This window comes from Caloenas nicobarica, chromosome Z (genome assembly GCF_036013445.1).
Source record: "Caloenas nicobarica isolate bCalNic1 chromosome Z, bCalNic1.hap1, whole genome shotgun sequence".
NCBI classification, from domain to species: Eukaryota; Metazoa; Chordata; class Aves; order Columbiformes; family Columbidae; genus Caloenas; species Caloenas nicobarica.
In genome coordinates this window covers 33,120,369-33,133,311 of record NC_088284.1, presented here as the reverse complement: position 1 = coordinate 33,133,311, position 12,943 = coordinate 33,120,369, and the positions used below count along the sequence as shown (strand labels likewise).

At 37.7% G+C, this 12,943-nt stretch overlaps 1 protein-coding gene across 2 annotated transcripts in view; it reads left to right on the top strand.

The window, feature by feature from the left end:
* The window catches only part of SNX24 (sorting nexin 24), a 93,014-nt gene that overhangs the window by 48,763 nt on the left and 31,308 nt on the right, over positions 1-12,943 (top strand). For both annotated transcript variants that reach the window (XM_065656998.1, XM_065656997.1), the window contains one exon: positions 4,663-4,767. In XM_065656998.1, coding sequence (XP_065513070.1) covers positions 4,663-4,767 — 105 coding nt within the window. The remainder of the gene's footprint in view (positions 1-4,662; positions 4,768-12,943) is intronic.

The window sequence follows — 12,943 nt, the reverse complement described above, 5'->3', positions numbered from 1 at the left end:
CATTGAATATGATGCCACAAGAGCAACAGTGTTAGAATCAGTAGTACAGCTCACACACCACCAAGTCTTGCAATATGCATGTGTTTTATTTTACCTACAACAATAATCCTGCAATTGAAAGTAAAGCAGGTGAGTAGAGATTATACAACTAAATAAGTTAGGAAGCATTATGAGGGGAAAATCAGGATTTATATGCTTCAAATGCACCCTACCCAAGTAGACCATCTCCTGTAGATGGCATGGCATGGCATAGAATAGAATATAATAGAATATTTTATTTTTAGTTGGAATGGACCTACAACAATCATCTAGTCCAGCTGCCTGACCCCTTCAGACCCGGCCTAGAATTAAAGTGTATTATTACTAAGGGCATTGTCCAAATGCCTCTTAAACACTGGAAGGCTTGGGGCACTGATCACCTCTCCAAGAAGCCATTACCCTCCCTCTCAGTAAATAAATGTTTCCTAATGTCTGACACAGCTTTGAACTATTCCCACTCATCCTATCACTGGGTACCAGGGAGAAGAGCTCAGCACCTTCCTCTCTACATCCCATCCTGGGGAAGCTGTAGAGGGCAATGAGTATGCCCCTCAGCCTCCTTTTCTCCAAACCAGACAAGCCTGATGTCCTCTAGCCACTCCTCACAGGACATTCCTTCCAGCCCTTCCAACAGCTTTGTTGCCCTCCTCTGGATGCATTCAAGGACCTTCACATCCTTTTTAAATTGCTGGGCCCAGACCTGGACACAGCACTCTTTGTGAGGCCACACCAAGGCTGAATCCAGGGGACAGTCCCCTCTTCTGAGCACTGGCTGTGCTGTGTTTGATGCCCCTCAAGATGCGGTTTGCCTCTGAGCTGCCTGGGCGCACACTGCTGACTCACACTGAGCTGCTGTCAGCCAGCGAGACCTTTGGTAAATGATCAGGGGGGGTCCTGCCATAACATCTGCTGACTCCTTCAGTATCATGGGATGAATCGCATCAGGCCCCATGGACTTGTGAACATTCAGCTGGTGCAGCTGATCCCTTACAAATTCGGTGTCCACAAATGGAAAGTCACTGTTCCTGCATTCGTGGTCTTCCAACTCAGGGGACCAGGCAGCCCAAGGCCTTTCTGTATGTATAAAGACTGGGGCAAAAAAAGCACTGAATGCCTCCACTTTTTCTTCTTTTGTTGTTGTCTAATTTCACTGTAATTTCTGGTGTTGCACAATTACTTCACACAAAACTTAAGAATGAGTGCAGTCTCACTCTCAGGTTTGTCTCCTTGAACATTGCTTTCTCTGCAGTAACTCCCTTTGTAGAGATTTCTCTGTAGAAAACCAGAAAAACCATAAATGGTTGTCCATTTCTCTCTGTCCAGAAATAGCAGCAAAATAAACAAACCTGAAAAATAGATATTCTAACCAGACACTGTGCACCACTCTTCAGTTTGTTTCAACTTAGTCCTCATCTACTTGCTGTCTGTTTATGTTACTCTGCAAGCTTGATAGTGACTTTTTATTGTTTGTTTCCTGTAGAGATGCAAAGCACTTAGCATATTTCGGCAACAATGTGCCTCTTGTGTCTTACTTTTGAAGTAGTAAAATTTCAGTAAACATGGTTGAACAGCTCATGCCCTGAACCTTTCTTAGTGCTTTCAGTGTTACAGAAATCCTGGAGAAAGCATTCTCTAGTAATGCAGTATGTGGTTTCACCCCCTCTTCTCTCTGTTTTGTGTTAGAGCAGGAAATCTTAACACCCTTAAAAAATTAAGGTGTCTATTTGAACAGTTCTTACTGGACAAGAGTATTTTGAACTTGCACCTCAATTGTTCTTTGTGAACAATTTGTTCTCATCCTATGACACTATTTGTACTCAGGTCCAGATACCAGTTTGCTTTCAGCAGGCCAATAGGGTATTCATTTTTTGTTCCTCTCTTCCCCTTTAATTTAAAATGTAAGTTTCACTCTAAATTGCTGTGAGTACAGGGCAGGTGGAAAGTTACCTTTAGACTTACTGCATATTCAAGATGCCTTTAGTGCTGGAGATGTCTGTAGTGAAGAGAAGAAACAAAGCTTCTGTGGAGAGCGACTGTGGTAGAAAATGGGAGATTATGTCTTCTACCAGAGAAGGACATGCTTCACTGGTGTTGTATGGACGAAGGAGGACTCAGTTGCTCTCATAGGACATTATTTGTTCATCAAAATGCCAATTAATGTTTTGATTAACTCGTTGGGGTTGGTTTGTTTGTTTTTAAACAGAGGTGTTTCCAAGAATGTGGCTGGATTTATCTTCTTCCTGGGTTCAACCTTTCTTACATTTCAGTTGTATAAAAAAAATAAAGCCCCACTTCTTGTGCAATCTAGCTGTAGTGGAAACAGTTGAAAATCTTTTCAAGACTGATATGCTACACCAGGAGTGCAAATTCAGGAGTGCTAATTATTCCCTTGACAGAAAACATCCACTACTGTTGGATTTTTTAAAATAGTTTGCATAGACTATTATACTTTGCCCTGGTTGTAAGCAACAAACCAGGCCTTTCAGACTGTGCACCATTCACATCACAGTATTGTATTATTAATTCTTTTATTATTCTTATGTGGCAACATTTGTAGAAAGAATTAAATTATTTCTATGTGTAGAACAGTTAAAAATACAACCATTTATTAATATTTATTCCCAAATTCCTTTTTATTATACCTTTTTCCCTTTACTTTTGAAAATATTGGTAGTTCTTTTTAAGCACCAGAATGCTAGAAGGTGACAGTGTTCCAACTTACTGCAGTGACCTCTACAAGAATCTTAAGTTCTATATATCTTGTTTTGCAAGTTATTTATAATTTTGGAATTTTTAGTGTACACTCTAAATCATTTTGACTTTTCACACTTGGGCAAATAATTTTTTGCTTGATAATTTGAGCCATCTTTCAGTTTTGCAGGAAATAGAGACTACAGTATGCTAAATAGGCATTAGGTCAGTGTTATGGTAGGAAAGTATTACAGACAGTAGTTGTCCTCAGATAAATATTTCTTATGTAGGGACAGGTATGAAGCAATATAACTAAAACACATACATAGATTCGCTTCATGTTCTTTGACATTGTAATCGTTATTTGTTGCAATATATTATTGGATCGTTGTAAGGATGAGGGAGTGGGCTGATCATTTATTCTTTGTACATCTGTATAGCTGGTGCTTTACACGTACACCTAGTGCCTGTGCTTGCACATTTAAGCAATTATTTAGTGGATGCTTTATATAGCACAGAGCACAATAGAATTGTTAATCATCAGCTGAGGCACCAGCGACAGAGTATTTATCTTGTAAGCAGCTAGACCTTGGTGGACACTTGTATTGTTTCAGATTTGTCTCCCTTCATCTGGAGCGTTCTCCTCATTTGTTACTCATCTGCAGGTGCCGTCATAGTTTGCAACAGCTGTGACCATACCTTCTTCAACATTCTTGACCAATTTGGAGGAAAAAATATGGGGTTTATATCCTGGCTTTAAGACAGTCAGTAAAAGTACATGGGTTTGGGATTTTGTTTTGGTGGGTTGTTTTTCTCACTTTATGTTTAATTTTAATTTAACACTGTTAAGAAATAAGGAAGTTGCAAAATACTTCCAGTGCAATTGAGGTTTCCTTGCTGCAGCTTTGTTACTTGTGATTGTAGAGACGTTGATATGTTGGCACTGCTTTTTCCTGAAGTGACATCTCAGCAAGCTCAAAGATGAAATGTAAATTCTCAGTCTCCCATGGGCATGCATGTCAAAGTCAATTTTGAGTTTCTTTCCGTTGATTCCTTGCCTCGGATTTACTCAGAGGCAATATCCAACAGAAAGAATGTCTAATGTTGTCTTCTATTAAAATGCAATGGAGTCTATTCCAGTTATTATTTTTGCTCTGTAGTTTTGAGGAAAACATTAATATTTTTTTGTTTTGTGAAAATATGTTGCTCCAACAAGAGAATTCTTAGTGTTGTCAGAGTGTATATTTGTGTATATCTATATACACTCATATGTATGCATGTACACATTTCCGTATATATCTATAAAAGTTTTCCTGTGCAAATCTGTAGAGCAATAGTTGTGGAGCTCTCTTGGAAGTATATTCAGTAGCAATCTTGCTGTTAATATTTCTCTGTGTAAGATATTGAACACAACTGTCAATCTGTTGGTGGAGTTTGAGAACACAGATATTTTGCTCTCTTGATTGCCAGCTCTCAAGAGAAATGGTTAGATCTTCTCCCTGTACTTCTCTCACCTGCTCATAGTTGCCTAAGTCCAGAGTTAGAAATTCCTGCATTGTTTTGTCACCTCCCTTAGCAAGGTCCACTGCAGTGACATTGTGAGATATCATCCTAGGTTGGCTAACAGGGAACTAATTTCAAGTATTCTCATGTAGTTCTTGCCATTTTTTTTTAAGGCTGTTAGTTACAAGAAATTATTAGTAGCATTCCTCTTCACTGTCCAGGGCAGCTAGGCGTGGAGATTTTTAACTGCAACCTGTACGTATGGAGTCTGCTGATATTTCACTGAGCTGATGATGAGTGACTTCATTGTCATGCAGTTGTCCTTTATGTGTTATTTCACCTGTACTGCCTCATCTCTAACATAAACGTGTTCACTTTAAAGGGACACTATTGTGCTTTGTTTCTGTATGTGTTTCTTTTCATTTGCAGCTCAAGAAGTTCATAAGAACTCCAGAGATCCCTTCAAAGCACGTGAGAAACTGGGTCCCCAAGGTTCTGGAGCAGCGACGGCAAGGCTTGGAGTTGTATTTGCAGGCAAGTCTCCTCTCACCACTGTGACAGTAAAAGTGGCATCTATTTTCAGATTAGTAGTATCCAAAGCATTTGAAGATACAGCAAGTATGAAGAGGGGTATTTTACTTATAGGCAATTTTAGAGGTGGGAAATGAGCTGGATATTTACCAGCAGTGGTGATTTCTGTTCATTTAGCAGGACTAGCAGCTAGAAATCCAGACTGTTTTGCATTGTTTTTCCAGATTCTGGCAAGTGCTGCTGTCTGACTGTGGCAAACCTATTAGTACTTCATTTTACTGTGCCTAAAATGGGGAAAATAACATTATTCTTTCCAAAGTTGTTCTGACTGTGCCAATCAAAAGTATTGCAGAAGAGATACTAGGAGGCTTTATTTATTAGTAACTCACCTCTATTTAGACAGACTAGGGATGAATCAGCTCATCAAATTCATATCCCTCTACTGTACATGCCTATATCTGAATTGTTCATCTAGTTGAAATAGGCACCTGTCATCCCATATTGGAAACTTAGAGTAAAAGTCCCAAACTCTAGCTGTTTGAGTTCTGGTTTTGCTACACACCGTAAAGAGAGTTTTCAGCAACAACTCGCACATATAGATACAATATAACAGTGATACATACCAGCCTTTTTAAATAAATGGCATTTATGCTCTCACCATGATTGCTTTAAAAGTGCCCTGTGGTGTACTTTCACAGCCATTTCTCTGGTGACAAAGCCAGATTAGACATGTTCCCCGTTCACTGCACCTCCAGCTGTACTGATGCAAGTGCTGCTTTATTGAAGGAGATCATAGAAGTTACCTGAGTCAAAAGATAATTGGTTTGGGAAGAAGGCAAGAGTGAGAGTATTCTATTTTTACTCAGACCAAAGTACAAACATTTCAGAGATCTGATTTATGTCATCATCCCCTGTTGCAGTGGCACAACTGGAGGAATGGTGAACGGCAACATAATGGACAGTGAGCAGCATTGATAGAAAATAGATGGTAACGTGTACCGCTCAGGAACCTCCCTGATTCTCAGGAAGGTTAGTAAAAGAAAATGGCTTCAGAAGGAGAATAGAATTATAGTGTGACATGAGACAGTATTACTTCTGACTTTAAACTTCTAAAAAGAAATTTGGAAATAAGGAGGAAAACACAGCTGAGATTTTGTTCTGAGATACAGAGGGTGTGTTTGAGGCAACGCAGTTTATTATTTTATTTTTAAAATATTTAGTAGTATTAACATGAAAAAATAATGCTTTTATTTCTTCTTTCTCTATGGTATTGTCACATCTTTGGCATCTAAAGACTACATTTATTGTATAGGTGAAAAAAAGTGCTGTTGGAGACACTTTGGTTTTAAAAAGGAATAGGGCCTTTTTGGTTTTGATGGCTGTCAACACAGCTTTCTCCATCATCAGTACATTTTTCTCTTACAGCCATTTGCTGTGAGTTTTGTAATTTTTTCTGATTTTCATACAACCACCTTTTGGATAATATCACTACTAAGGCACATGCACTGATTTCTCTTACGAAGTTGATTTTGTTAAAAAGAGAGAGGTGTAAATTGGTTAGCACTTTTTAATTGCTGAGAAACTTTAAAAGAACATCTCCCCCTACTGGAAGAGTTAGTCAGCTCTTGTTCAGTCTTTTACATGTAATTAACTTTTCCCCTCTTCTGACACCATTTGCTATCATATGAATGTGCAGTGGTTTAGTTTGGAAGGAACTGTTGGATGTCATCTGATTAAAAAATGACAAGCCTCTAAGTTATATCCACAGTAATGTGCATACTGAACTAAATCAAGAACAAAAATCATAAATACTTTTCTCAAAGTCATTAATTTCTGTTTCTGCTGACAGAAAGCAGAACTAATTATCAGTGAAATTTTAACTGTTAAAATAAAGAAAGCCTGATTTTAAACAATTGAAAGTTCATATTAAGGCACTTCAGTTATCACAAGAATTTTAATAGTGCCAAACATTTTCCAAGACACAGTGTAGGAATGTACTACAATTTCAGAAGACATGATCAGTTTTAGTTTAACACTGTGCATATAAAATATTGGCTACTACCATTGCTAGTCTATGGTGGTACTAGTAGCCAGTTATTTGTACAGCTGGTAAACTATTATGGAGTCATGGTAATTGTTAACTGTTTTTTCAAAACCAGCCAGAATCTCATGCAGAGATTTAGCTTTTACACAGATGTTACATTCAAATAAATTGTTTTATGCAATACATATTCATGACTCATGATTGCACTTTGCATCTTGGAAACCTGTACAAGCAAGAAGTAACATGACGTGCAGATGGCTGTCACATACAGACATGTATCTGACATGGTCTAATCATTTTGATTTCTTAATATATTTTTAATTAAGTAGTCTTCTATAGTTTAATGCCAATAAAAATAATTATATGAAGTTAGAAAAGCAGAACCAGTCTGTATCAAGTAGTAAAGAAAGCAAGAAGTTCCCCCGCCTGAGCCAGAAGGTGCTGCAGTTGTCAATGCCTTATTACTTCTTTGTGACCTTTTAATGATGAGAGCACCCTCTTACATCCTTTCAGCACAGGTTGTTTGTTGCTTGGAGTGGATGGATTTGAGCTCAAAAACATTTCATTATATCTTTCTGAAGCATAGCAAAATTATTAATAAACGAAATATTATTAAACTGTGAGATACAGATATTAATTTTCTTAAATTTATCAGTATCCACTGCCAGCTAACATTCATGAGATGGCTTATTTTTCTCATTTTTGACATGCTGAGTGGGGCTATTTTTCTTGTTATAACTAGACCAGTTTTCATGGCATTGTGAAAGAATGGTATATCTATAGTATTTTAAAGTAACTTTCATATTTTACAAGTTTGAATGGAATTTACAACTTTTGTTTTCAGTACGATGAACAATTGACTAGTCAGCACTAGTATGTGTAGTAATTCCAACTACATGTATAATAATAATGCAGAACCCTTGTGAATACTGAGAGCAATCAACTGACTGACGAGAGGAAAAGAGATTATGTTTAATTTATTAATGAGGAAACACATGCAGAGATTAAATGAATGACAGACCGTGGCCCCAAATATTCAAGCAAATTAGTATGAAGCAATAAGCTATTGCTCCTCTGCTGATCAGAGGTAACTGTCCCTGTGCATGATCTTAATGCAGGACTTGAGTTGGTTCAGTCTTCGCTAAATAAGAAAATACCTGTTACTGATGGTGGAAGAGGACTAAACCTGTTCTGATTACCTTGTGGTGGCTACCAGCTAAGAGTTACCATAAATCCATGAGTGTGTGATATAAATTGTGACTTAATAGTTACTTACTTGTATATCTGAGTTTGTATCTTATAATACAGCAGAGATGATAATCCAAGTGGGTTTGATTTAAAATTTCTATAGTAAATCATTGGATTACACTATAACTGGCAAAAATCTCTCTGATAGTAGTTTTAGATTGCACCATGATTTGAAGTTAGCTATGATTTGTTTATGGTTACAAAATGTCTTCTTATGATATGCTTCCTGAGGAGTTTGGTGTTGAAAAAGGTAAAAAATACAGATTTGAGGTAGCTGGTTGTGTAAGGAGCCTCTAATTTGAGAGCCAGCTGAAACTGCATTGAAAGTGTGTGACTCCTGTTAGTCTGTTCATGAGCCTGAAGAAATATGTTTGCTTAAATGTACCAGAAGGTAAAGGTAAGTGTGGAAGATGATAGGGCAGACTGTTAATCAGCATTGTAGCTTCTGGGTGGTGGTTGTTTGGGTTTTTGTTGTTGTTGTTTTTTTAAATGTGCTGTATAATCTCAGACAGATGTTTATCACAGAAATGTGTTCTCCTTTGGAAGTGTGTTTAAACGAGATATAGATCACTTGAAATGCTGCCTTTTGCACGATTATTGTTTTGTATGAGTTCAGTAAGTCACTTTGTGTAATGGACCAACTGAACAGGTAGTTGAGGTTTTATTTTAGACATTAAAAACGTTGTTGGGATTCCTAAGGGCAGCACTGAAGGACCTTATCTAATTGGTTATTGAAGCAGCTGCAACTGTGTCATCAATCCAATCAGTATTTGTTACAAATAGATTTTATATGATGTATTCTTGGAGGAGCAGTTTTTGTGGAGTTTATTTCCAGTGAACTGGTAGTGAGGAAAGAATTTCATCTAGCCACCTGCTCTCTACTGATTTGGAGTTAGGTCATATCCGTGTCCCAGTAAGCTGACACTGGATGTTATTGCCGTCCAGTCTCTCTGCCCCAGAGACAAGCCCTTTGACGAGTCTGCCTTTTAAAGTTCAATGGAATAGATATTTTTCCAACCCTCTTGGGCAGAGGAAATCTCATTATTTTCTGACATCATCAGTCCAACAACATAACAGGCATCCTTAACGGAATTCACTGTGAAGTGGCAGCCACACATCACCACAAGACTGTGTAGCCGCTGCTAGTCTTCACTAAAATGATTTGGTTATGGAGAGGGATTTTGGAGGAGGCCCCTATTTTTGATGAGCTAAATGTTACTAACTCATTTCTTGTGGTCTGGGTGACCTGAAGAAATTCTTCTTGTGACTGGCAAGACTCTAATATAAAACAGAGGGCTGTAAACCTTCTGAACTGCTCTGTATGTATGTAGGATCTGTATGTACATATGCCTCTAACCAGACTTAATAGGTAGAGCTAATATTTCTCTCTTGGCTGAGGTCAAGAAAACATACTTGCCTCTTATTTACTCTTGAACTTTTTACAAAGAGAACAGTCCTGATTCCTGGAGATAAGATTGGTTAAAGTGCTGCTTGGCTGTGAGACTTGAAGACTTGATGAACTTCAACATTCCAGCAGTTTCAGGAATCCAAATCTTCAAAATGAATTATGGGGTTTATGAAACTGGACTAGAGATTTGTTTTCCATTTAAGGAAATAATCTGGAGTTCTGAGAAGCACTTTGACCTATATTTCATATTCTTCAAATGTAATTCTCTTTAATAATATTTTAACTACCAATCCTTCCTGAAAAAGATAAATAAAACCATATCTATTATGATATTGCTCTTAAGAAAGCAGAATCCAATCCTATACTCCTTAGCTGTCTTAGTTTCCAGCAGGGTGGATTTAGGAAAACAGTGGATGGAGTGATGAATAATATGTAATTGCTTTACGAGTAAGTTCATCAGAAATATAAAGTAGAAAATCACCCATTATTATATTGCAGTTTTTTACTCTTTTTGGGGGAACAGTTGAAAAGCAACAGTGAAAAAAATGAAGAGTAATGAGCTTTCTGTGGTTAGTGACTGCAGAAGGAAAACTGTCTTACAGAAAATTTGGCCCCAGGTGCCATTTCTTCACAGGCTGTGATGATTTTCTTTGGTGACTTCAATAAGGGTTGATACTAAATTCCTTGTGGTAAAGTTTAAATAAATAAATAAATAGCCTTTTCTGACTGGACAATGGGTATGAACAAATCAATAAATCTGGATGGAAAGATAACTTTCCCTAGCCCCAGGGGAAACAAACAAAGAAAGAACCACACACACACAAACATCAACAACCCTCTGATTTTAGTCATCGATCCAAATTGGATTCTGAAGCTTTTGGACTATCTTCTTTTAAGTTGATCTAGTTGTGTGCTGTTGCTTCGTGAAAGTTTTAGATTCAGTTGAGAGAATTAAAATACAGAAGGGATCTTTTTGTTGATTTGGAAACTCTGTTGCAGAGCATTCCAGAGCTAATACAGTGGTTTATATTGCAACTGAGGATAAGAGTCTTCTGATTTCTTTGAGTGTCAGTCATTGCCCCTTTTTGTATCATTCTAAGGTGTGAGATAATTTGCTTTCTCAGGGTTTTTTCTCCAATTGTGAAGAAAAAGAGTTTTCCATCACCGAGTTCGAAGTTTCATTAGTTCTTCACTGCTTAAGTGATTCAATTTCTGTTGGCCTCTTGCTGTTGTAACAAGGAGGAATACAAACTCAGTCATTTATAACCTTGTCCATCCTCAAGAAGACTGGAGAGGTCTCTGCTCTAAGAAAAGCCGTCCAGACTCCCGGTGCCAGTCTGCAAGTACTTCACATACTGCGTTGTCTAGAGCGTTGCCTTTCAGTAGCCACATACTCTTCCACTGTAACTGTAGCTGAAATACTGCTTCAGAGCCGTCTTGGCTCGAGTAGGATCAGAAAGGGGGGAAAACAAATCCTTGCCGATGCACTGGATTTTCTACTCTTTTCTCTTTTTGAAGTGGAGAAGAAAATGTCCCATGGTATTAATAGTACATAAAAGTCAGCCTGAGCTCTGCTAGGCAGACCTGGGATTTCATATAAAGACAGGGAGATCTTGGTTTGTGGGCTGCTTGAAGCTGACATAGTTCTCTAGGATGAGAAGCAATCAGTAGGTGATTTCTAAGCAAAAGAGTTCTTGACATTCCATTATGAATATTAAAGAAGAAAAAAAATGTAATGTCTCTAGAGGTTCTCGAACCAGTGTGGTTGGAGCTATTTAGAAATATTGAGATCTCTGCATGTGATATGTGCACTTTTATGAGACGTTGGTTTGCTTTTGCCCCATAATAATAAATCAAGTTTGTTACTATTTAGTTCTGAAAATGTAATGGCAAAATGGTCTCAAAAGTATTCCATTCAGCTATTCAAATTTTATTTCTGTGTAGTTCACATTCATCTACTCTGTCAATGTTAATATTCTTTACAATTGTTCTTCCTTTAAATTCTCAGAAATGAATACTGTATCAAGCATTTAGTTACTCCTGTGTAGCTCTGTGTCTTTGCCAAAGGGTCTCCTTCTCTGGAGACATTCAAAACCCACCTGGACGCCTTCCTGTGTAACCTCATCTAGGTGTTCCTGCTCCGGCAGGGGGATTGGACTAGTTGATCTTTTGAGGTCTCTTCCAATCCCTAACATTGTGATTCTGTGATTCTGTGAATGCAAAATTTAAAATTGGTTCAAGGGAGGACTGGAAAGGTGCATGGAAGAGCAGTTTATGTCAAGCGTAGAAGGTCCTCGAGCTGGAAATAACTTTCAAGGCTGCTGGAGTATTGAAGGAAAAGGTCTCGTATGTTAGTCTTGCTCGTTTATAGTCTTCCTTGGTATCCATATAGCCATTTTTGGAGATAGGATGCAGTGCTAAATGGACTATGGACTGAACCATTATGGCCTTTCTTATATAGTCCTTAAAGTAATTAAACACATTCTTGTGTTTCAGCTTGTTATTAGATTCGGTTAAACATTAATGTGTTTTCATGAACTGAGCCCTGTATGTATCACAAACACTATTCTTAAAGAAAAAATGTTGAATCATATGATTGAGAAGACATGGTGAATCGTATTGATGTAATGAAGAGGTCTGCAGGTCAGATACCACTGTGCAAAGCCTCTTGTAAATGCTAACACCTTTCAAGACCAAGTACTTCACATATGGGAAGTATCTCGCTGTATATTTAAAAGCTAAACTAGGAGGAAGAAATTTTAAGGTATAAAACTTCTGTGCAAAATTTTGGCCTATTTTTTGTTCTTCTTCACTGCATTCTGTGCATGGCTGACCTGTGTTTTTTTTCCCACTGGGCTTCTGTTTGACCATTCCCTATATCTGAGAGCAGGAGCTGGACAGAATTCACTTTTACTTCCTTGCGTCATTCATTAACCACCACAAAGATTTTTGCAGAGGCAATCCTTCCCTTTTTCCTATGTACAAATTTGCTGTTGGGATCTATTTCTAACTAATTTAAGACCAAATAGGCTTATTTGCAGAAAAAAAAAAAAAAAAAAAAAAAAAAACATTGAGTCCAGAACAGATGCTTATCTTCCTGATTGCTGTTTCTGGAAACCAGTTTTGTTTTAAATGCTGGTGAATACATTGGGAGGAATGAGTCTAGCATTAGAAAGTTGCAAGCAAAAGTTGGATTCAGCAAAATAAGATTTAACTGGTGTTTTGCTGGAAAGTCTGTTGAATCACCACACCTATTAATCACATTGAAAATTCTCTCCATTATCCAAAATTATTCAGTGTCTTCCTTCTCTAACTCCACTTAGTTTGCAGTAGTCAGGGGTAAACTGTACCTGTGAGGAGCTCTAAAAGCAATGGTATGATAAGTATAAAAAGACAAAATGTTCTTTGTCCTCATTAAAGATTGTGAGCAGAGAGTTAAATAATATTAATGGCTGGGATTGTCAGTACTTAACAGTACT